Here is a 25,069-nt window from a genome sequence, read left to right on the forward strand (position 1 = left end):
CGAGTTTGTAACTTTCTTTCTTGCTCACTGAACTTGACCTGTATCTGGGTACCTGTATGTGTACTGGAGCTGGGTCTTGGGATGGATTCAGGAATGTGGACAAGGAGTTGGCAGTAGAGTGGGGTGTAGGCGGGTTTGGCACTTGGAGCAATGAGTGTACCCACAGCCTGGTGGAGGGAGCCTTGAGTGGAATACTCTCAGAGGTTTGTGGGTAGACCTGCTGAAGTCCTTAAACAGACAGCAAGTGCATTTCTTTAACACTCTTTCATATCCTTACCTTTCTCTTCCCTCTCCAGTCATGGAGGTCCGTCCTTAGAAATCTGGTGCTGCTGGAGAGATGGGTTTCTCCAGCTAAACGCTGCACAGCTGTGGTAGTGGGCATTCATTCATCACTTGTGCTCTCCACCTACCTCCTCCATGAGTGAGGTCATGACTTCCCACCTCCTCTGCCTTAGAGGTGACCACTGCTGTCACAGAAGAAGCCCAGCCCCTTGCTGTGCCCTCCTTGGGAAAGGGGCCGCCCGTGTGCGTTTTCCCTCTTCCAAACTTGTCTCTGTGTCTATGCTGCTTTGATGGCAGGCTGGAATCTCCCGAGGCAGGCTAGACTTCCACCAGCTCTCTCTTGCCGGTGGATATCCACCATCCACCTGATTTTTCACCCTCCAGGCTCTTTTCCCCCCAAGCCATGGCAAGTGGTGGTGGGCAGGGTAGGTTCACCATACCCCTTGGAGGCACAACCTACAAAAAACCTGTCATCTCTGCACAGGCGGGCTGGTGTGTCCTTTGGTGTAATGTGCGGAGGCACTTCTGTTCTCTTGTGGTCTGCTTAGTTGTTCAAAAAGGATAGAGAAAAGAAGGACTCTGATCATGATTCTGACATCACTTCAGTGATCTCTGACTCTGTTTTTAAAAGTTGTTATCCATTAAAGTAATTGGGAAAGGAAGTACAAAGAATTCTTGTCTGTTGAATTTTTTTCAGCATAAAGGAATAGCAAGAGAAATAAATGCTAAACTAAAATGAAAGTTAATAGCACAGACCTGAGTCAGAGATCCTGGAGTTCTAGATTTGGTTTTGCTACTTACTAACAGCAGGTTACTTAAATAAAACATACCCATTTTGTTGGAAATTTCTTCTTTAGCAGCAGCCAATTAGTGTTTTATCTATTTGCTAATAACTGTTGAGAAAAGGTTGGTATGTTCCCAGGTGGCTCAGTGGTAAAGAATCTGCCTGCCAGGGAATCCCCTGGTGGTCCAGGGGCTAAGACTCTGTGCTCCCAAAACACGGGGCGGGGGCTGCGGTTCGATCCCTGGTCAGGGAACTAGTTCCCACGTGCCACAACTAAGACTCTACGCAGCCAAATAAATAAAAATAAATATTTAAAAAAAAAAAAAGAACCTGCCTGCCAATGCAGATGTATAGGAGTTCGATTGTTGGGCCAGGAAGATCCCCTGGGGGAGTAAATGGCAACCCACTTCAGCAGTCCTGCCTGGAGAATCCCATGGAGAGTCTGGCAGGATATAGGCCATAGGATCACAAAGAGTTGGACATGACTGAAGTGACTTGGCATGCATGCACAGCACAGAAATAAAATACAGGGCCAGAAGGTTAGTTCCACAAGTTTTATGAACTCTTAGGGTAATTAAAAGGTTTTGGTTAAGTCCATTTAGAATTCCAAGGGAACCTAGAATGAGAATATGAACAAACTCAGAAAAATGATCACAGGGTTGCTAAAAGAAATGTCTGATGTTCCCAGGCAGTCCAAGATGCTCAAAAGAAAGGATTGATTTGGAATTATGCTCAGCTTGGTCAAAGATGTCCTTTTTCATTACACTAAATAATGACTTTCTCTTTTTTGACTGCCCTAATGTGTGACAACAGAAAAGCATCTTTGTTTAGCCTTACTCTCAAGCACTGATGTCTCCCATCACCTCCTCACCTCCTGTCTCCCAGGCTGAAGGCAGCCTAAGCATCTGAGATTTTATGGACCTTCACTTTTTCATAGTTCATAGGCAGTTTACACAGACCCTAAGAGCACACCCTAACAGCACTGCAGAGCCTGTAGATCTGGATTCAAATCCAAGCTTCACTACCACTTACTATGTGCTTTGGGAAAGTCATGAAACTTCTTGAAGCTTTAGTTTCTTCACCTGTAGAATGAGAATATATGACTGAATCTAACTTAGGGATAGTTTTATGAACTGAATGAGACAGTACATGTAGAATTCATTTGGTAAGTCAACAGGTAGCACTTGCTCAATATTCAAAAGCAAGCTTTTCAGTGTTTAAAAAAAATTCTGATTTTTCAAATGCTCCACCCATCTTAAGAGTCCCTGCTCTACACAGGTGCCCATAACTGCTTAGTGCACACGATCTCAATTCCTCACTCATTTCACAATTTTTGTTGTTGCCCATAATTACTGTTCCACCAAATTATCACTGTATCATAATCGGTATTGTAAATAATCACCAACATTTGTTAAGAGATTACTTACCAAAAATGAGGTCTATAACATTTAAAAACTGTGTCTAGCATACAATTAAGCATCTGATTCATTGTTTTACATTTTTTAGAACTTTTTATGCTGTTACTTAAAAAAAAATGGTCAAAATCTCTTAGATTGATTTCAATGGTTTGGGAAATATTAACATTTGGGGGATGATTAAAGACTTTTTGGATGTCAGTCTGGCATGTTTACTCAGAGATTTGAATATCAGAATAAAATATTCCAAGTACAACATATTTTTCTTACTTCAGGTTGGGAGTACATAGAAACAAAACCTTATCACCACCAGTCACATATCCACCTGCTCATATATACCTTATCAATTGTTGCTATGTATTTTACGGGATCTAAAAAAATATTCTTGCCTTCCAACATGTAGAGCTGCTTCTCTAAAGGGCGTATGTTAGGTTAGGCTAATAAATGAATAAACTGTTTCAGGCTTTCTAGGGATGTTTTCAGTAACAAAGTAAATTGCATGCTTTTCTAACTTTGTTAGGGCTTTCCTGGTGGCTCAGTCAGTAAAGAAATCTACCTGCAATGCAGGAGACCTGGATTCAATCCTTGGGCCAGGAAGATAACTGGAGGAGAGCATGGCAACCCACTTCAGTGTCCTTGCCTGGAAAATTCCATGGACTACAGATCATGGAGTCACAAGAGTCTTTGCAACTAAACTACCATCACCACCACTATCTTTGTTGAAAAGACAAATCCCCCCCCAACCCTGCCCCCAAACTTAAAATTGTGGACAGAAAACCGAACCTGATCATTTCCATGAGAACTGGTCTTACATGGAGCATGCATTTATCAAGCACTGCTATCCAGGTCCTCATTTACTCACTGCAAATGAACAGGGACCATGGTTTTACATCAAGAGTAAGAAAATTTCAAAGTACTCTCTAAAATTTCACTCATTTGTGATCCATTAGTTTGGTAGAGGTATAATCAAAGGTAGCATCCTGTAAACAAGATACATTAGCTTGTTTTAGCCATGCAGCTTAGTGTGCATGCTACAGAAAAGGAGATTATAGGCTAAACAAGCAGTTTCCAAGTAGCCATTATCATCCCCTACCTGCCAAGAGGCAGCTGTTAAGTAAGCCTTGTAAGATACGGTAGTGTCCTTCACTGTGCTTCAAGTCCTACATGAAGCTGGGTGTGCTCAGTCATGTCCAACTCTTTGCAACCCCATGGACTATAGCCTAGAGGCTCTCCAGGCAATACTGGAGTGGGTTGCCATGCCCTCCCTCCCCAGGGGATCGTCCCAACCCAGGGATTGAACCCAGGTTTCCCACATTACAGGCAAATTCTTTACTGTTTGAGCCACCAGGAAAGCCCAGCCATACATTTATTAGACACTAGTCAGTTATTATCTATGAAGATTGTTTTGTGAAGTCTTGCTAACATTGAAATTGGTAAATAACTGAGTCATTGCTCCTAGGGGAAATAAGTTAGGTACCTGTGAGCCTATCACATTTTCATCAGGTGACACACAGCTTTGTGCTTCTGCCTGAAACACTGAACCCACAGCTGACAGCTCTATAACTTATGCCCAAATGAAACTTACATTTTCTCCAGAGGGGCCATTTAAACAGTAAAATTATACACACACTCACAGACATACACAGCACGAGAATGTCAAAGTGAGGCACAAACAGGCCTTGAAAAGGACACTTGTTTTTGAGAGCTGAAACAAGACATTTTTTAGTTCTGCTGGGAACACGTGGATTTCAGGTGACTCATTTTTCTGTGCTATCCACAGATGACTGAAATCTGTTTGCACAAAGACTTTGTGGGTGACAAGTAACTTCTGGTTGAGTAGGTGAACTTACACAAACAATGAAGATTTTTTTCCTATGTCAATTCCTACAAGATTACAGACATCTACCTGTTTTGTTGTCTCCTCTAAGAAAACAGACATTTCAAAATCAAATGATTTATCTTTGTATCACACAAGAAATACTGAATTCTAGCTATCCAACACACAAAGCAAACTACTGTCTGTGAACACCATCTGCAACTCTAGATCTGGAATGGTTTTCAACTGTGAGAGCTTTAGCTTGAGACATCTTAGAAGCTGCTCCTTTAAAACGTGAAGGCTTGAACCATTCTGTATTCAAATTGAGATATATCCCTGATAAAGCTTTCATGATTCATAAAAGTTATTTTCCTCTCAACAGTCAGGGTAGGACTGCAGCCAGGCAAAATACAAAATCATCACTGTTAATAATGCCTACTAGGTGCATGATAATAAGCCATGGGGCAGGAAGTGGGGTTTGTGTATCTTGAGTTTCAGAACACAGTGAAACGCATAGGGCTTCAATATGCAGGGGGGGCTGGCACTGTCATAGCTAAGGCTTTAGACAGACTTATTTGCTCCCAAAGGCAAGACAGTTGAGGTAATTCTAGCATGGTGATAATCAGATATGCAACTCACAAAGCAAACTCTGGCAGTAGTGTGTAGAGAACGAAATAGAGTTAAAACGAGATCATTCTCTAAAGCACACTGAAACGGTCAGGGATACCTGTTTAATGTGTATGCCCTGGGCCCCAAGCCTGGTGTTTTAAATCCATTCCTCTCAATGTAGAAGCCCCATTATCTTCATTATTTAAAAGTACTTTCGATGATAAAAGTATTATTCTGAGTTAAGTCACAATAATCAATAAGTCAAATTACAAGTCTATAAAATTAAGGCTTAAAACTAATCCTAAGTACACTTAATGTAACTAGTTTTTGGTATAATTTTTATATTATCTACACTCTCCTGTCCAGCAAACACAGTAGTTATTACTGTTTTATACCACGTAAGTGATATAAAAGCTATCTCCCAGCCTAGAAACCTTAACGTATCATATATTGAAATCATCTCAAAAGAACTCACATAGAAATCTGACTTCATAAAGTGCATTAGAGGCATTGTTTTATATTTCTTCCATAAACCTAATAAACTTCTGTAAAACAATCAGTACCTTTGTTATGAAAGAGGCTCTTAAAGTCAGTTTCAACTATCACCTATTTTCCCAAGTCAATTACAAAGAGAAATAAAATAGCATAACATCACTATGCACTGTTTAAGGAATTTTTATTAAAGCAAGAATTTTATAATCCAAATTACGTTTCCTTGCTCAGTTATCAATTCTGTTATTTAAAACAGAAGTGACATTCTGAGCTATTCCACAGTAAAGAATTACAAAATTAAAGAAAGGAATGCTTTAAATTTTTGTACTTTGCTGAAAATTCTTTTTCCCACGGTCTATAAAACATTAATTTGTTTTTATATTTTACTATTTTTTTGTGTTTTTTGTTGTTTTTAAATCAATAAGTAATCTAGGACTAGCATTATGTTTGCTAGACCTGGCATTTGCTCGGTACATAAGGTTCAAAGTTTCCTTTCCTTTTTTTATTTATTTTATATTTTGCAATGTTTTTTTTTCCATAGTATTTAAGTTTTTCGATGTTTAGGTATTTTTCTTCGGTGAAGCACGAGTTTCTTTTCATGGTCCCTGATCATCTGTAAATGTGGGGGGAAAAGAGATTATGATCATCAAATTTAAGACACAGAACATGATTCCAACCACTAAAAAGAAAGGACCTTTACCTAAGTGACAGAAGTGCTAATTATAGCTATAATGACAGTCATATTTTACAATATATGCTGCTTCTGCTAAGTCGCGTCAGTCGTGTCCAACTCTGTGCAACCCCATAGACGGCAGCCCACCAGGCTCCCCTGTCCCTGGGATTCTCCAGGCAAGAACACTGGAGTGGGTTGCCATTTCCTTCTCCAATGCGTGAAAAGTGAAAGTGAAGTCGGTCAGTTGTGTCCGACTCTTCGCGACCCCATGGACTGCAGCCCACCAGGCTCCTCTGTCCATGGGATTTTCCAGGCAAGAGTACTGGAGTGGGGTGCCATTGCCTTCTCCTTACAATATATAAATGTATCCAATTAACACGTTACACACCTTAAGTTTACACAATGTTGTTATGTCAAGTATTTTAATAAAAACAAAAGTAAGAGGACCAATACTGGCACTTGTCGGTGTGAAAGCCCTCAGCCAGGCTCAGCCTGTTGAGAGCCTGTCTCTGTAAAGCTCTATGAACCACAGCCACCCCTGCTGGTTCACAAGCTGCGCGGCCGCTCTCACAGGGTGACAGCGGGGCAGAGGAGCTTCAACACGGAACACAACCCGCACAGCCCCAGCTATTTCCTATGTTATAGGAAAGCTTTGTACACGCCTGGCTCTGGCTACATAGCTACATCACCCTATTTCTTGGGGGGTAATGAAAGGCAGTATTAGAGGCCAAAAAACAACTTCATCACTGCCACCCAAGAAAATGTATTATTAAGCTATGAAAGTCCTTCAGCTATCTACACAGGACCAATCCATGTTACAGCTATTTAACACAAATTACTACGCAAAACGTCTGAAGGGGTCTTGATCTCAAAAATTCAAGTCTATACCAGGGTAACATGTAGTTAATCCCTCTGTATCTTGACTTCTCTTTGAAAAACTGGCAATGCATTTGGATTAGTGATAAAATGAGTTTTTGCTACGTTTCAATACATGGTCAAACTGTGAGAATAAGAAACAGGAGGCAGGCTCACTTTAAACAGTCGGAACCCCAGTGGCACTGTTAACTGCTTTCTGGGCAGCCTCTTTTGCTTGGTGGGCTTGGAGTACAGCTACAGCTTCATCAACCTGAAAAAACGAAAACAAACTGGTTCTGAAAAACAGTTATTAGAATACAGCTTCAAACCGCCAACCTACAAATGTCCAACAAAGGCAAACTCCTTTCCTCAGATGCAAACTCCTTTCCTCAGATGAAGGTGTTAATGACTGTTATGAAAAAAAAACACATTCCAACTATACACCTGTATCCCTTGGGCTCTATTCCACCACTGTTTTGGAATTATTAACCTCTTGTACTTCCTACTTTCTCCCCACCAAAAATCCCCCAAAGTTCAGAAATATCAGCAAATATCCCTTTCTTCAATACAGATGAGCAGTTAAGAGTTAATGGACGCTGGAGTTACAGTGACTGGATCTGAAACCGAGCTCTGCCATTCACTAGCTGCTTTGTGAGCAACTGGGCAAATTATTTAACTTCTCTATACTTCAGTTTCCCTGTCTATAAAATAGGGATAACAGCACCATAGGTTATTAGGATTTTCAATTAATATTTATAAAGCTTTTAGAACTGTGCATGACTTGTACAAAGCACTTATAAATGTTCTACAAAACATCCTGGAATATGTAGTATAAGAAGCTGGTAGGTAAATGATAAATTTAAATTACTTTAGAACGGAGAGACTCTGGAGACTCAAGCATATGAAGAAGTTCTGAATTATCAATCTCCAACAACATGCCAGTGATTTTACCAGCAAGAGTAGGGTGCATGGCTTGAATTAGAGGAAAGAGCCGTTCACCTAGGAACAAAAACATTCAAAAACTCCTTCAATCAAAAAAAATTTTTTAAGGCATCTACTATAGTAAAACTGGGGTTTATGAACCCTTCGTACACAGCAAATAAATGCGAACCCATAATCCACCATTTCAGTATCTTTCATGAGATGATCAGTATAAAATGGATTAAGATCTACCACAAGGCAACGAATTCTTGAAAGCATCAGTTTGCCAAAAAAAGATGAAATGAAACTATGTGTTAAATCTGTGTTCAGTCAAAATCAAAGTGGCTTACTCATTTGGTTCAAATTTCAAACTCCTCCTTCAGAAAATGTGGTAGGATACCTGGCAAGTCATGCCCCATTACCCTGTCCATCAAAGGCAACATCTTAATAGCTTTCCAGGCTTTTAATGAGTTCAGCAGACAAACCGCCATGGTGATCATTCATTCCAGTCAGATCCCGCCACCCTAGCTGTCATTTTTAGGTGCAAAGGCAGTCTAAGTGTCCTCCTATTTTCTAGTCTCTCACTGTGACTGACCAGGTGGGACAAAGGTACTCACCCAACATTTGCTTCTGCTCTTGAGGAGGGGCAGATGCCAACATGGAAGCAGTCAGAGGCTCCTGACCTTGTACATGAACAGCGGGCTAGAAAGAAAATGGGAAAATTTCTAAGTACAGAAGTAATGGCAAGCACAAATACAGTCATCACTGGAAAATAACTGGATAAAGACTATAATCTAAACATGAACAGGAGAAGCTGAGTGAACCAGAAAATGCAGCCTAAGGCAGCTATTAACACCTAAGTGCTCAAGTATTATAAGCACAGGGATGTTGAATTTTCTTTATCTGGAGTAGTCTTTGGAACCATACTTCTAGTATAATCAACCACAATTTTGGTCCCAGGGGTCAAAAAAACCAAAAAACGGTACGCCAAATCTGACAAACTAAACTTTATTTCACCCCTTCTTACAACTATGCCAAATAAAACTCTCAAACCACATAAGCAATTCAGGAAGGGAAAATGCTGCTCTAGTTCCTGGAGTATAGCACATATTTTTACATATTAGCCATTAGTGGGACTTCAACAAGATGTTCTAGATAGCTTAAGCTCTCACACATCATACAGCTGTCCTCAAAGTCCTTGCAATCAAGGACTGTCATCTTTATCAGAAAGAAGCCATCAAATCCACACCTGCTGCATGGTGACCTGTGGCTGTGCATTCAGATGCTGTTGAGGGTTGCGAACTCCCGCAGCGTATTTGTACTGCGGAACGGTGCGGACAGCGGGAGTAGCTGCAGCTGCAGCCGCTGCGGGACGTGGACCCATCGTTTGTGTTGATGTGTTAGCTAAAAAAATAAAACATTTTTTGTATTTATCTTCGTATTTCCAATTGGAGACCAACTTTTACGAGAAGGGTTAAGACTCACCAACACGCTGTGTCGACATGACTCGTGGAACCTGTGAAGAAGCTGGTCTCATAGTACTAAATGGTGGTCTAGGAGCGGCTGGGCGGATAGCACCGGGCATATTTTGGAATGCTACGTTTAAAGACATGAACACACATTAACTGGGAAAAACTCAAGTGTTCATCTTGCTTTTTCAGAGCTGAGATTTGCACAAAAGACTAAAAATGACCAAATATAAACAAGTGTATTTTTTAAAAGCTTAGGCTCCTATCTGCCATTTTCTTCAGACTTTTATGCCACTTCTCATCAGAGCATAAAAATATGAAATGGAGTTGGATGCATTCCCAAACTTGTGATAAAAAGGAAAAACAAAAAAAATCAAACCAGCATATATATTACTAGCATTTTAAGATTCTTTTTAAAGAACAAAAGGCTAAAGATGCCCAAAATGAACACCCGTTAACTATAAATTACGGAAAGCAACAGCTAATATACCATTGGATATTATACGGTTATATATATATTAGCTGTTATATGTACGGATATAACAGCTAATTTGCCTCATTTATGTTTTTTAGTTCAAATACTTTGCAACTTAAAAAAAAAAGCTTACGATGAGGTCTGGCACCCTGAGCAGTCCAGCGAGGACTTGGTCTTAGTTGAGCAATTTGACTAGGAGGATAGTATGCAGCACGGTTCTGAGTCTGTTGGAAGCAAGCAAACATATCAGTCATAGAAAAAGCAGATAATACAACACATTATGCATGTTCAAAACAGTTAAAAGGTCCTCACACTCCAGGAAAGATCCCCAGGAGGAGGGCACAGCAACCTACTCCCATATTCTTGCCTGGAGAATCCCATGGACAGAAGAGCCTGGGGGGCTACAGTCATAGGGTCGCAAAGTCAGACACGGCTCAAGTGACTTAGTACATAGCATGCACACTCTTAAGCATTGTTCAAATCCAATCATAATTCACATCTCAATGTTTTCATCTTAAGACTTTATTCTTTTTTTTTGGCGGGGGAGGGGGGCGGAATGACAAAACATTAAAGGAAGGTGACCTAACAGGAAAACCTTCATGAGGTTTTTGTCCTTTTCTAGAACCTACCTGTGGGATAGCTGCCATGAAGTAACCTGAAGGAGGTGCTGGCTGGTAGGGGTTGATTACAGGGTTGGGCACAGCTCTTACACTTGCCATCCTCTGCATATACTGGTTAGTGAGGTGAGCCTGGCGCTCTTCTTTGCGCTGAGCTAAAGCTACATACAATGGCTTGGTGGCCACAATTCTACCATTCATTTCCGTAACTGCTTTAGTGGCTTCTTCTGGGGAGGAGAAACATACAAAACCAAAACCTTTGCTGCGACCACCCTCCATCATAACCTATTGAAAGAAAATTAAAAAACCACACAATTAATGCAATAGAAGGATGAGGCACAAAGACAGTATCAACTAGAGCCACCACCTCACACTTAACCCTGTCAATACTTTCATCCTTTCCCCCACAATTTTCCCGTTAATATCCAAATACTAAGGGTAAATGACATGCATGCGTTATCCTAGCCAAGCAAAAGTAAAGGGGTGGAGACACAACAGAAACTTTAAGGTTTTTAGATTTTCAATATTAAGGTTCAATTTCTAAATACATTGAAAGCCTACTAAATTTTAGTTAAAAATGCACAATTAAAATCTAACTATTCTAATAAGTCAAGCTGACAAGATGCTTTATTACTCTTTGGGGTGGGGGAAGCAGTTGAGTCTCATTTTAAAGTTAAAATTTCACATTCACAACCATAGGGCCATAAATATTGGGGTATAAACAACATTCAGGAAACTTCACAATAACTCCAAAGATTTTTTAAACAAGCAGTAAGGAAATGAAATGAACTACTCAGTAGACCTACATGTACGCATGCTATACGTCTGTATTAAACATCATGCTGGTGACACAGGAACAAACAAAAGAGCAATAAACCCGATTCATGGTCTTACATAAATGTGGAATCAGAACACAACGAAAAACTGGCCTCAAGGATACAGAGAACAGATTGGTGGCTGCCAGAGAGGCAGGAGGCTTGGGGAAACGGATGAAGGTGGTTAAAAAGTACAAACTCCTAGGCATAAAGTCACAGGGAAGCAATGACTAGGGACGAAACGAACAGGATGTACAGGGACAGTGTGGGGACTACAGTAAATATGTGTTACTTATCTGACAGTTGCAGAGAATGGATCTTTAAAGTTACCATTACAAGAAAAAAATAATTTTAATCTATGGTAATAAATGTTATCTAGACTTATCGTGGTGATCACTCTGCAGTATACACAAATATCAAACAACTATGTTGTACACTTGAGGATGTTTTATGTCAATTACATCTCAACAAGAGTCTAGAAGTACGGGAACTGTACCCATGCAAGTACGGGAACTTGGGATGTTAAGCTTACATTTTAGAACAGTGGGTAAAAGATGGACTTTGGACTATCTAGTATATGATACAATGGGATAATTCTGAATTAACGTAGAGCTTATAGTCACATTACATTGAAACAATTACAATTGCCAGATAGATTCTGACTCTGAACAAAAAATGCAAAATACAGGGAAAACCTAAGATGATACAAGACCCCCAAGTCTTAAATGGAAGACTTGGAAAAAATATTTGCAATATAAAACAAAGAGCTGACATGAAATTCTCCCTATGAAATCAATAAACAATGCAATGTAAAAACAGGCAAAGAACAGGCTAAACAAGTAAACACGTAAATAGCATGTCTCATTTAAAAAGATGTGTATCTCTTTCTACTAACTTGACAAGACTAGTAGTAATTTAATTTGTTCAGCCTTTCTGGACAATTCTGTCATATTAATGTTAAATATACATACCCACTAACCAGCTATTTCAACTCTAGGACTTCAGAAATACTGGTATGTATACATGCAAAGATATATGAGGATGTTAGAGTGGCAGGTCTAATACTGTTAACACGCAAGTAACCCAAATGTCCAACAATATGGGCACAGCAGAATAAATTATGGTACACTTATACCATGAATAGCCAGCCTTGAGTGAAAAATGAGAAAATGTCTGAGATAAATATGTACCCAGATCTGTAAATAAAAAGACAAACTGCAGAATAGGTATACTATGACTCTGTTTTATAAAAGTTTGTATGCATACGTAAGTATACAAGCATGGAAAGTATCTGGGACGGCAACCAAGTCCTTTGCCAGACTTGAGCATGGAGCTGTCACCTTTCTGTCTTGATCAATGTTTTTTCAGCGAGTGTTATCAAATTAACATAACGACCTCCTCTCTCAGAATAAATTCTTGCCAAACTTTTTATCTCCTTGCCAACAGTGATATAGTGATCCACAAAGGACTTCTTTTTAAAAAGGACTTTTTATAAAGACTCTCCTTTGTAAAACATGCATGCTTCTTCATACATTCAAAATAAATGGATGCACAATACTCCATTTAAATGCTTTTCAGGGAACATAAAGGATAAACACATTCAGGAATAAATACTATCATACTCCAAGTTCTCTTACAACACTCCAGTATGAAATATCAAATTTATATACATACATCCATGGGCACATATTTTTCTCAAATCTTAAAAAAAAGATACGCATCACATGCTTTACCTTCGCACTGGTGATTGTGCCAAATGGAGAAAACTCCTTCCGGAGACGCTCATCATCAATGCCATCATCAAGATTTTTCACATAAAGGTTAACACCCTTAAAATAAAAAAAAAAATTTGGAAAAAGAAAACCAGTGGTACTTAAACATACTTCCTATTAGCTTATCCCATGTTTCCTCTCCTTTTCCCCTCTCAAACCCTCCAGTTACCTGGCAGTAACTGAAATGAACATAGAATAGGTTTCCTCACTCCTTAGTTTTACTTGTTCAGTTAAAAAATGAACCTGGTATCTGGTGATCCTGTCTTGCTTCATCTGTTCAAATTTGCGCTTAAGTTCTGTCTGTCGTTCCACTTTTTTCTGGGCTCGACCAACATAAATTTGTTTTCCATTGAGCTCTTTGCCATTCATCTCATCCACAGCCTTACCAAAAGAAACCAAAAACACAAAATTTTAATTACTAACTTGCACTAATAAGTTCATTTTTTAACAATAAAAGAAAATCGGTTAGATTATAAAAGCTAAAGATGGACCCACCACAAAAACTCAACTTTGAGGTTTTAAGACATAATGAAGAAGTGAAGGGAAGTGAAGTTGCTCAGTCGTGTCTGACTCTTTGCATCCCCATGGACTGCAGCCCACCAGGCTCCTCCATCCATGGGATTTTCCAGGCAAGAATACTGGAGTGGATTGGCATTTCCTTCTCCACATCTTCCCAACCCAGGGATTGAACCCGGGCCTCCCACATTGTAGGCAGACGCCTTACCATCTGAGCCACCAGGGAAGTCTTAAGACATAATATAAGTTTTCAATTTGTACTCTCAAAACTAATACACCAAATGCAAGTAATTCAAAACAATACATATGAAATACAACATGTAGAATAGCCAGCCGTATGCTTGTGTATTTCGATGCAAGAGCAACTCAACTTTATATCCCTCACTTCTTATAACATACAGAAAACCCACATTGCCTCTGATAATTATTAAGTCTTACTTTTTGTGCATCTTCATGCCTTTCAAAGCTTACAAATCCAAAGCCTTTGGATTTTCCACTCTCATCAGTCATTACTTTCACACTTAAGGCAGGTCCTGAAAAAAAATTTAATGATTCAAATATATTCCATACATTTAGTTTATATGTTTCAAGTTTCAAAAAAGCTGTGCAGAAAAGAATATAAAAATGGGGATTAAAGAAAATCCCAAACCTCCAGAAATTTATTCCTCCTCTAATTACCCTCTCTCCTATCATGGGCACTAAACATTCTCTTCAAAGACCCTTTATTTCTTCTAAGAAGCTAAGTAAAGTCTTTCTCTGAAATATTCCTCCTTCCATTTAAGGCGGTATGTTTCAGACAAATGTAAATGACAGAGTTAATTTATTCTTAGCATTTAGTACAAAACAGATGCATTGTTCTAAAACAACTTGATTTTCTTAAGAATTCCTTAAGCCTTGGCCCACTTGATTTTCAACAGGGAGTAGAGGAAACAAAGGGTTTGACCTTTGGGGAAGACAACACAGAAGTACCTGGAGATGGCATGTTTCTGAAGACACACTTCTCCCCCACCAACCCCCTCAATAAAATAGACTTAACTGAACTGGGTATTATTTTAGGTAGGTGGGGGAAAAGGTTAAAAAAAAAAAAAAATCACATCTAATTACAGAGAATCTGCAAGATTTATGGGCACAGATAAGACTGTTTAGAGGGTTCAATGTGGCATGACAGCTTGACAATAGTAAAGGATTACGTTTCCTCATTCTTTATGATTTGAAATGCTCTTAAAAAAACAGGACACCTGTTTTAAGTTAACCAGAAGGGAAAGCAAAGTTAAGGGGCAAGCAAATCATCTGCAAGAGTACAATGTCAGGTTCATCTTCTGATTAGCTACACAACTATCTAAAGTGAGACTGGTTACACTTCACTGGAAAATCTGGATCGTTGAAAGTTATTATTTTGAATTGCTCAAACATGATGCTGAGACTGGCCAAATACCCTAAAGCTGGCCAGCTTTCCTAACCCATAATTAAAGACTACATTCCAACCTAAGTTGGCTGTGTCACATGCAATGCCTCTGATGAGATGCGATCTGTTAGTGCATAAATCCAGCACAATTTCGTAACATGGCAAAACCTTTTAAAGTCTGTTCCAATTACACAGTCACAACTTACTGTGCTAATGCAAGGCTACTGACCTTTAAACTGGATAGAATTTTACTTATATGCTACTATAATGGACTATCAGTAGCTTAATCCAAATTAACTACAAAATTAAAGTACCATGAAAAGTCTTATTTATTTTTAGTATAAAATATTATCCAAAATTAACAATGTGAATATAAAAATTTAATTCAGACACATTACCAAACTTGCCAAAGAGATCCTTAAGGCGCTCATCATCCATGTCTTCTCCAAAATTCTTGATGTAAACATTGGTGAACTCTTTTGCCCTAGCTCCAAGTTCTGCTTCTCGTTCTTTACGAGACTTAAATCTTCCAACAAATCTAATAAAATATGTAAGAACTGTAAAATTAGGTTCTACTTTATGAAGTTCAGGTTAATTAAGCCTGATAGGTGATTCTGTAATAGTCACTGCTAATTTCAGAATCTCTAATAAAAAGGGCACACTATAAAACAGAAATAGGGTCTTAAGTGAAAAAATAAAAGCACCAAATGTAACAAACCTCCCAACTATAACCACAAAAAAAGATATTTTTCCTAATATACTCCTTTGCTGTCCTAGCTAACCTGGGTTAAGATTCTATCCAGAAATGCAAGGAATGGAAGTACACATGGAGCAGGCCAGTGAAGAGACAAAACTTGGATCATTGCTGTTTTGCAACATGGCTTCTTCCACAACAGAAATTTATGCTACTGAATTCTGTCCTCACACACCCAACAGCCTGGGACGAATTTCTTTGTGACATTATCAACACAAGTGTTTATAAAATAAGGCTTTCTGCAGTCTAACAGTAGTATGCGTGTCACTGCAGAATACGTGAATAAACATCAAAGTGAAGATCCATCAGGTAATTCCACCTGGAACATGACTGAGTATTAGTGTGTCTTTTTGTTTTTTGTGTTTAAGTCTATCTAGCACAATTTCTTTTCAGAGAAGACACCTATGATTTTATTCTCTTTAGAACCCCCCTCATCTCCCTCCTCCAAACAGTGGTGCTTCTCCATGCAATTAGTTTTATAAATATTCTCAATGGGAACATTATTCCACTGTGGCTAGCGCAACCTTTTGCTTTTATAAATAATGCCTTAACTTTACAAGACTGTTACTTGTTCTTAGGATAGCACTGTAGAAATCACGGCAGTTCAAAGGTTATATAAATGACCTTAAGTTTATACCTACAAACTGCTTTCACAAACAGGATTATATAATTTTATACTCAGAAAACAGCAATAAATCAAGTTCTTATTTTAATCTAGGCCGTCACCAGTGGTAGCCATTTTCTCCTCTAAACCATTGCTGGCACGCCAGACATTTTCATCTGTAAATGCTAGTGATGCTGAACATTTTTCTCATCTAAAGATGTACTAACTTTAAGAATTATCCTTTGTAAACATTGTTCCCACTGAGAAGTTGCTGGTTTTCTTAGACATATGAGGTTCTTTTCCTTAACCATGCAGTTGACAGAACTCAAACAGCTAACACCATGTGGATGAGTCTCCATGAGCAGACTGACCATGCCACCTGACACAGATCTAAGAGTGCTGTAGCTGACTTCTAAGAACCAAACCCAATTTGTGTGCCATTACCCCAGTTTACATGGCAACACGAACTCACAGATCACTTACAAGATGACCTCAAGGCTGAATCTGCCCAGATAAGAAAAATCCACTGGCATAGATTTGTAATTTCTTTGGGCTCATAAAAATCTGTATTTTTACAAGCTGTAGCAGAAAGTCTTACAGAGGTTTTATCAGTATCATCATTTTTAAACTTTTCAACTTTCAAGAACAAGTCTATTTCAGAAAAAATAAACCATGAAGACTTCTGATTTATTTCTGATTTATCTTTACAGGAAAAAGGGAGCCAAATTGTCACAATTACAATAATCGTAGGAGTAGGGTAAACAATCCCTGGTGGCTCAGAGTAAAGAATCTGCCTGCCAAGCAAGAGACCCGGGTTCGATCCCTGGGTCATGAAGATCCCCTGAAGAAGGAAATGGCAACCTAATCCAGTATTCTTGCCCAGAGAACTCCACTGAACAGAGGAGCCTGGCAGGTGACAATCCATGGGGGGCCACAGAGTTAGGACACAAATGAGCGACTAACAAGGCCAGTAAAGAGCTACCCTGGGCTCTGAATTTATCCACCAGATTTGTATCCCAGTTTATCTGTCATACCAGCATGTAAAACATAGGCAAATCATTTTAGCCCCAGTTTTGAATGTAAAATGGGCTAATTATTACCTTAAGAATTATGACAGTTTCTGCCTGGATTTCTTAGTTTTCCAACTATGCACTTATTTCTGGGAAAGCTTTATATTTCAGCATACCTAGTTTCTCCTTTCTCTTTTTGGTTTGAATGCTGACCAATTGTATTAATTCACTGTTATTTGTATGTTACAGTAAATATGGAGTAAACACAATTGTAAAATCTACCAAGATATGCTTTATTAATTTTCACTCTTATCTCTTTTGAGCACAAATATATTTCTTGTAAAATGGATGAACTGATTTTAACTATTAAAAACAGATTTGAAGTATGATTAACTTCATATTTATACTTACACTTTGCGATCATTTAGAAGCATCCCATTCATTTTTTCAATAGCTCTTTCAGCTGCTTCTTGTGTCTCAAAATGCACAAACCCATAACCCTTGGAACCATTTTCATCACAAACCACCTAGGGAAAAATGTATACCAATTTTTCATTACTTACTATTGATTTAGGATTTTTCCAATGTTCCGATAACTTGTCACTATTGATTTAGGATTTTTCCAATGTTCAGATAACTTGTCAGCTACCTAACCTCGGTATTTGGGAAATAAAGATATCTATTAACAGAAAGCACAGCTGCTATCTTAAGGAATAAACAAGTAGCTTCCCCATGGCTCAGTGTGCCTGCAATTTAAGAGGTACAGGAGATGGGGGTTTGATCTCTAGGTTAGGAAGATTCCTGGAGAAAGGGTTGGCAACCCACTCCACTATTCTTGCCTGAAAAACCCCATGAACAGAGAAGCCTGGTAGGCTACAGTCCGAAGGACTGCAAAGTGTCGGACAAGACTGAGCGACTAAGCACACAGCTGCTGCTGCTGCTAAGTCGCTTCAGTCGTGTCCGACTCTGTGCGACCCCAGAGATGGCAGCCCACTAGGCTCCCCCATCCCTGGGATTCTCCAGGCAAGAACACTGGAGTGGGTTGTCATTTCCTTCTCCAAAGCATGAAAGTGAAAAGTGAAAGTGAAGTCGCTTAGTCGTATGTGACTCTTAGTGACCCCATGAACTGCAGCCTGCCAGGCTCCTCCGTCCATGGGATTTTCCAGGCAAGAGTACTGGAGTGGGGTGCCATTGCCTTCTCCGAAGCACACGGCTACAACACTGTAGTAAGTGTTCAGTTCAGTTGCTCACACTACCCACAACAGCTCCAGAGAAACTCCTAGATATATTTTTACTATTATCACTTTAAAATTTTTTTATTACTTAATTTTAATTTTTATAACCCTCTATTATGAGACAAATTCCACCATGGATAGTTTGTTGTTTTGAACCAAGTATTTCGCATGGGGTTCTCTGACCTACACCAGCGTTCCCAATTATTTTCCAAATCTGGTTTCTGATAATCTAGTGAAAGATGACTGTGTGCTCAGTAAGAGCAAGCACCTTGTCTTATCCAACTTTCATCTTTGGGGCCTATTTAGGCTCTGACAGGAGTTAACAGGAGAAATGTTAGATCCCACCAAAAAGATACCCCACATCCAAGGGCAAAGGAGAAGCCCAGCAAGATGGTAGGAAGGGTGAAACTGTGCGCACCGGGACCCAGAGACTGAGCCAGAACTGTGTTGAGTGTCTCCTGCGGAAGTACGGGTCAGCAGTGGACTGCTGTGGGGCAGGGGCTCTGGGTGCAATAAGCCATTTTGGAGGAGGTCACCATTAACCCCACCACAGAGCCACCAGAACTTACACAGGACTGGGTAAACAGACTCTGAGAGGGCCCAAACAAAACCTGTGCACACCAGGACCCAGGAGAAAGGAGCAGTGACTCCACAAGAGACTGACTCAGACTTGTGCATGAGCATCCAGGAGTTTCCCGTGGAGGTGTGGGTCAGTGGTGGCCTGCTGGAGGGCTGGGGGCAGTCCAGCAGCGCATGAGTGTGAGCGTGCATGGGACCTTTTGAAGGAGGTTGCCCTTTATCTTCATTACCTCCATCATAGTTTGGCCTCAGGTCAAACAATAGAGAGGGAACACAGCCCTGCTCAGTAACAGAAAATTGGATTAAGATTTACTGAGCATGGCCCTGCCCATCAGAACAAGACCCAGTTTCCCCCTCAGTCAGTCTCTCCCATCAGGAAGCTTCCATAAGCCTCTTATCCTTCTCCATCAGAGGGCTGACAGACTGAAAACCACAATCACAGAACAGAAAACTAACCAATCTGATCACATGGACCACAGCCTTGTCTAACTCAATGAAACTGAGCCATGCTGTAGCTCACAGGGCCACCCAAGATGGGTCATGATGGAGAGTTCTGACAAATCATGGTCCACTGGAAAAGGGAATGGCACTTCAGCATTCTTGCCTTGAGAACCCCATGAAGAGTAAATTATGTTTACTTATCACATTTTTGCTTACCTTACATGAAAGGATGTTGCCAAAAGCAGAAAATGTATCATACAATGCTTTATTATCAATGGATTTATCCAAATTTTTAATGAATATGTTGCCCACTCCACTTTTGCGAAGTGATGGATCACGCTGAGACCACATGATGCGTACTGGCTTGCCCTTTATCACATCAAAATTCATGGTGTCCAAAGCACGCTCCGCTGCAAGAAAGGACATTTTCAAAGTAAATATTATTCAAAACTTTTACAGTCTACTTAATATAATCTATTGTGGAGAGAAAAATTGAGCACATGGCCCCTCTACCTCTTTAAACCGAAGATGGTTGGACCTTATACCTGTCAGTCTAGATTTATATCATACAACACAAAGTATCAAGAAATCCCAAATTTCCCATGTTAACAGATGACATATTGTTTAGAACTAATATATTTCTGAAGCAATCTCTTCCTTTGCCATGAAATTTAAAAGCGCTTTTTTGTTCCTAGTTAACTATAAAAACAGATTTCCCCTTCACAATCTGCTTGATAAACAATATAACAGGACACCAAAAGCAACTATAGATTATCCACAAGCAGAGCAGTTTACAGATTTTCAAGCATTTTAACTTATTCCCTGCTACTTGTTAAAAATGTTTTATTGCTTATTCCTGTCAGTATTACACAAAAACTAGCCCATCTTCTAAAAAAAAGTTCCTGACGTATTGGGGGGATTTCAGTGACTCACGGCACAACTTCCTGCTACCATGTTAAAAAAAAAATGAAAGGTTTTATCCGTTCAGAATCATTTGAGTCATACCTTCAAAAACTAATGTGAAATTGAGCATATTTAGCTATTAACAAAATTTTTTAAATAACCTGGTTTACAATAGTCCAACTCACTATTAATACATATAAAACCAGTTTTATCTTAGATTATTTACTTAGTAACTGATTAGTTACTTCTGGATAGTGCTAGAAAATTTCAAAATCTGAGTTCAGAGTCTACGAAGGATCAAATTATGTGCATCTGTACCATTAAAGAAACACTTATTAAAGAAGTTTGGACTCTAAATGGAAAAATATATCCTCTTAAGTAGAAAAGACTAGTTCCTAAAGAAGGGACACACACAATCCATTTGAAGTTCTGAAACATCAATTTTCACAAATGCCATGCTAGTGTTAACTGTAAAGTGAGAAAACAAATTTTCCGGCCACTTCTTTCTATAAATGAAAACTTCAGTTTCTAGAAGATAGTGACAATCAGCTGTCAGCTCATTTATCAACTGGCCACACCTACTCAGCTCCCCTAGTTTTTTAGCTGACTTGGCTTGAGCTTTTGAATGAGTCACATTTTCCTGTTAAATTGGAAACTGATCACTTTCAGAAGCTATTCTAGAAGTACACCGATGTAGCAAAATAAAAGGGGAGTAGAAGGAAAATCACTTAATTATTTGGAAAGAGAATAATTTGTATACATACAGGAATAAAAGAAACTGAAGATGGAAAAATGCTACCTTCTTTTCAGCAGTGACAGTACAAGTCTACTGGTATAGAGAATAATACAGTGAGTGTACTGTAACCATGGTAACCTGAAGTTCAACTTTTCAAATCCTAAGAAATTAAATTTGTTTTTCTGATTTAAAATTGTTAAGTTTAGAAACTATGTTAACAGTCAGTTTCAAAAGTTCACATTTCTAGAATTTGTTCGTTCAAGTGTTCTCTATCAACCCTTCAGTTTGTGATTATCTGCACCCCAATTACCTTCCCTGATCTTCCATTTAGTGATAAACTTGATCAAAGTTGGGAAGAATCCTTACAGAGAGGCATTTGGAACTACTGCCTGCAGAGCAAAGGGCAGAAAACCTGCAGTGCAGTTTTACAACTTGGTGTGGCTCAACAGCCTGTCTACCCCAAATCTCAGTACTCACTTTACCTAGTGAAAAACTGACCACAAAATAATTCCTTAAGGAGATAAAAGTTTTAAATTCCACCTTCAAGGCCTTTCCTACAAAAATTAATTCCTTATATTTTATATACTTGACATATATTCAAGTAGCCAAGGGAAAAAAGGGCAAAAATGGATCATAAAATTAAGTGAAAATGACTTTTTCAAGTCAATTGATTTCAGCTATAAAGAAAAATCCTGGCAACTCATCAGGCCACATACCTATTTGCCAAATATTCGAATTTCTGTGAACTGTTTAAAAATATAAGGTTAATTCCATCTTTTTTATCATACATTCAAACTAATTAATCCCTTACTTTTCAATCATTCCCCATGATGTATGAATATTCTGGACCACTTTTATAAGGAAATCACCACTTAAATACCTCGTAAGTATAATGGTCTAGTACACACTACACTGACAAGCAACCTTTTACAGTCAAAATTGGGGACGACATTTTTAAGTAAAATCCTTCAAAACCAGAGACGATTTCAGGAGGTAAAATAAAAAAGAAAAAAAAAAAAAACCCGAATTACCAGTACTACGAAACTACTAGATTTAAAAAATCAAAACTAACTAAATTGCCTGAGAAAACGATGGGTCATCTTCTACATCCCCTCTCTCCTAACTTGCTGTTACAAGAACTGTCTGAACCCCCAAAGCAACGTCTCGATGGTAATTTACACTTTTGGAGCCGTCAGTCACTCACACGTTAGTGAGAATGGTCGCAGAAACCTGAGGACGACCACCAGAACCAGATTAACTTTATTCCAAGTCCCCGCGACTCCCCCAGGCGACTGGCCCCGCGGCAGGGTAGAGGCCTCGGGCCTGGGAGGTTACCGGGTTCAACACGTGGTATTTTTCGAGCAACGAAATGCACTTCCTCCCTGTCCTGGGGCGCCGGCAGCAGCCTGGGGATGGTGGGAGCGCCACCACCGACTACCGGAGAAGGGGTCTCGGCGCTCGACACCCCCCAGGATCTCGCCGCTACCGGGGGGGGGGGCGGGGGGGGCGCCGCGTGGTGTTAGAACCCAACCTCACCCACCGTCCGGGCGCGTCATCACCCTAAAGTTTGAGCGCTGCTGAGGCCGAGAAAATGGTCGCGGAGAAGGAAGTGGCCCGGCGTGCAAGGGGCGTGCGGCTGCCGGCGGCGCGGGCCCCGGCCGGCGCGGGGATCCGGGGTCCTGAAGCCCCAGCCTCGGCCCGCTGGCCTCGGGTGGGGTGACATGCCCTCCCGCCCCCTCCCCCCTGGGCCCGCCGGCCTAGCCCGCCCGCCGCCGCCTGAGCCTCATGGCCGCCCGCCCGCCAGCCCGCCGGGCCCGGCTCTCACCGTCCGCCGGCTGCTGGAAGTTCACATACGCGTAGCCCAAGGAGCGGCGGGTGATCATGTCCCTGCAGACCCGGATGGAGAGGATGGGCCCGGCCGGGCTGAACTTCTCATAGAGCATCGCCTCGGTCACGTCGGGGTGTAGGTCCCCCACGTAGAGCGAGGCCATGGGGTAGCTGGGGGCGCTGGGGTTCATCTCGGCACGGCTGCCTGCAGGGCCACAGGCCGCGCGACCTTTCCCGTCAGAGAAGGGGAGCGAGTGCCGGGGCCGGGGGGCCGGAGCCGGGGGGAGGGGAGCGGGGGCAAGCGCAGAGGGACAAAAATCAACCGGAATCGGGAACTACTCAACGGCCGCAGAACCGGGTCGATCCGCTGCCGCTGGAGGCTTGGCTGCTGGCTGCCGGCTGGGGAGCGAGGGTGGCGGTCTCGAGTCCGGGCAGCGGGAGAAGGCCTCGGTCTCTTGGTTCCTTCTTGGAGCTGCTGCGGGGCCGCGGGCGGGCGGGTCGGTCTCGGCTGCTTCACCGGGTTATTTTATAAAAGAGGAAGGAAAAAAAAAAATAAAAGTCTCCGGCGGGGGAGACGCGGATTTTTTTGTAAATTTTTTTTTGGGGTTTTTTAAAAGATTTTTTTAGATTTTTTTTGGATTTTTTTAATAATAAATGTGTGTTCCGAGCCCGGAGCACACACTCCGCACTCTCAGCACTAACCGCCGGGGAGAAGGGGAAGCACCGCCTCCTGCACCCTCTACTTATACCCCCCGCCGCACTCGCCCCGCCCCCCGCGCGTCTGACGCCAGGGCCCTACGCGAGCGTCAGCGCCGGAGGGGGAGGCGACAAGGAGGCGGAGATGGAGGAGGGAAGAGAAAAACAGGAGGAAAAGAGCAGAGAGGAAGGGAGAGGAGGTGGCGGCGGTGGCGGCGGCTGCTGCGGGTGTGGGGGGGTGGGGCTGGGGCGGAGGGGCGGGGCTTCTGCGCACGCGCCGGGGTCGGGGTGGGGGGAGTGTGGGCGGGCCCCGCGCGGCGTAGGGCCCGTGGGGGAGGGGAGTGGAGGGGAGGACCGGCTCGCAGGCGGCTCTCTGAGGAGTCGGGTGGGCCGACCCCTCCTCCCACACACCCCGCCCCACCTCCACCCGGGAGAGGCGTTGAGCCGTCACCAGGGCGGTGGGCGGTGCGCGGGGCTTCCGGGTTTCTCGGCGCTTAACTACCCCCCACGTGCGCGGCCCCCAAGGGCCCTCTTCCCGCCGCAGCCAGTCGTGTTCCACTCGCCCCCACCCCCGCCCTCTAGGGCCGCCGGGCGAGAGTGGGCCGGCGTGATTTTTCCCCAGGCCCAGTTTCCGCAACGTGGGCGAAAAGGAGCCCAGGCTGGCTCCCCGGTTCTCCTACCAGACCGCACTACGAGTCCCAGCAGGCAGCGCCGCCACGCGCCTCGACCGCGGAAGCGGTGCCTGCTGGGAGCTGGAGTCCTCAACGGCAGCGGCGCTCGCTGACCCCCAACCGGCCGCGGGTCTTGGCCTCCCGCTCGGGGACCCACCCACCCCCGCCTCTCGCAACCGTTCCAGCGCTGGACCCGGGTCGTGCTTCCAATAGAGGACAGGGGAGCGGAGGGGCCTTCGGACTCCCGGTCCTCTCCTTTCCGAGCCCTTACGAGTCTTCCCGGGTATCCCATCTGGGCGCTGTCGTTGGTCAGCGTGATTTTAATTTGGGCAAACTATTTTGAGGTCTTTGTCCGCTTCCCTTTTTAAAGTATCGTGATCACAATTCACTTAAGAGGCTAGGGTGGAGTCACTGATTTCGTGCTACTTCTGCCAGCAATTTGAAACAGAGAACAGGACTCCAGAAAAATGTTTTCCTGCAAAGTGCGAGTCTGTCACAGTCGTACATGGCTCCACAGACTTGCAACCAGGCAAAATCAGAAATAGTCTAAACGCAGTATTAAAAATGTGTACAACAGTTGTGGAGTTACTTGGGGGCTTTAATAGGAAGGCTAGCTGTAATGAATCAATTGCAAAAATACCAGTTGATAGGAAAGACATTACATCAACATACAAATCCCACTTCAAAGTAGTACTGT

At 41.7% G+C, this 25,069-nt stretch overlaps 1 protein-coding gene across 3 annotated transcripts; it reads right to left on the reverse strand.

The window, feature by feature from the left end:
- Nucleotides 1–5,565: 5,565 nt before the first annotated feature.
- On the reverse strand, nucleotides 5,566–23,739 carry PABPC1 (poly(A) binding protein cytoplasmic 1). 3 transcript variants are annotated; one of them, XM_025265090.3, is made up of 15 exons: nucleotides 23,004–23,737; nucleotides 19,756–19,949; nucleotides 17,696–17,811; nucleotides 15,315–15,454; nucleotides 13,950–14,044; nucleotides 13,239–13,376; nucleotides 12,957–13,052; nucleotides 10,421–10,693; nucleotides 9,925–10,015; nucleotides 9,333–9,443; nucleotides 9,097–9,251; nucleotides 8,465–8,549; nucleotides 7,795–7,925; nucleotides 7,104–7,197; nucleotides 5,566–6,011 (listed from the first exon to the last, which is right to left on the reverse strand). In XM_025265090.3, the coding sequence occupies exons 1-14, from the start codon at nucleotides 23,194–23,196 to the stop codon at nucleotides 7,105–7,107; spliced, it is 1,911 nt and encodes a 636-aa protein (XP_025120875.1). In that variant the 5' UTR covers nucleotides 23,197–23,737; the 3' UTR covers nucleotides 5,566–6,011; nucleotide 7,104. The 3 variants fall into 3 exon arrangements, 2 of the variants coding, with proteins under 2 accessions (XP_025120875.1, XP_025120877.1); XM_025265092.3 differs by lacking the exon at nucleotides 23,004–23,737 and adding an exon at nucleotides 22,251–22,293; XR_006544849.2 differs by lacking the exon at nucleotides 7,795–7,925 and having other exon boundaries at nucleotides 23,004–23,739.
- Between the last annotated feature and the right edge of the window lie 1,330 nt (nucleotides 23,740–25,069).

The sequence above is a fragment of the Bubalus bubalis genome, chromosome 15, assembly GCF_019923935.1.
Source record: "Bubalus bubalis isolate 160015118507 breed Murrah chromosome 15, NDDB_SH_1, whole genome shotgun sequence".
NCBI lineage: Eukaryota > Metazoa > Chordata > Mammalia > Artiodactyla > Bovidae > Bubalus > Bubalus bubalis.

Coding starts and splice junctions, on each gene's coding strand:
- PABPC1 (XM_025265090.3), bottom strand. CDS start 23,196: ATGAACCCCAGCGCCCCCAGCTACCCCATGGCCTCGCTCTACGTGGGG. Junction 15,455..17,695: donor CTTCTAAATGATCGCAAAGT/GTAAGTATAAAT, acceptor ATATTTTATTAG/ATTTGTTGGAAGATTTAAGT. Junction 13,053..13,238: donor ACAGGATCACCAGATACCAG/GTTCATTTTTTA, acceptor TTTTATTTTAAG/GGTGTTAACCTTTATGTGAA.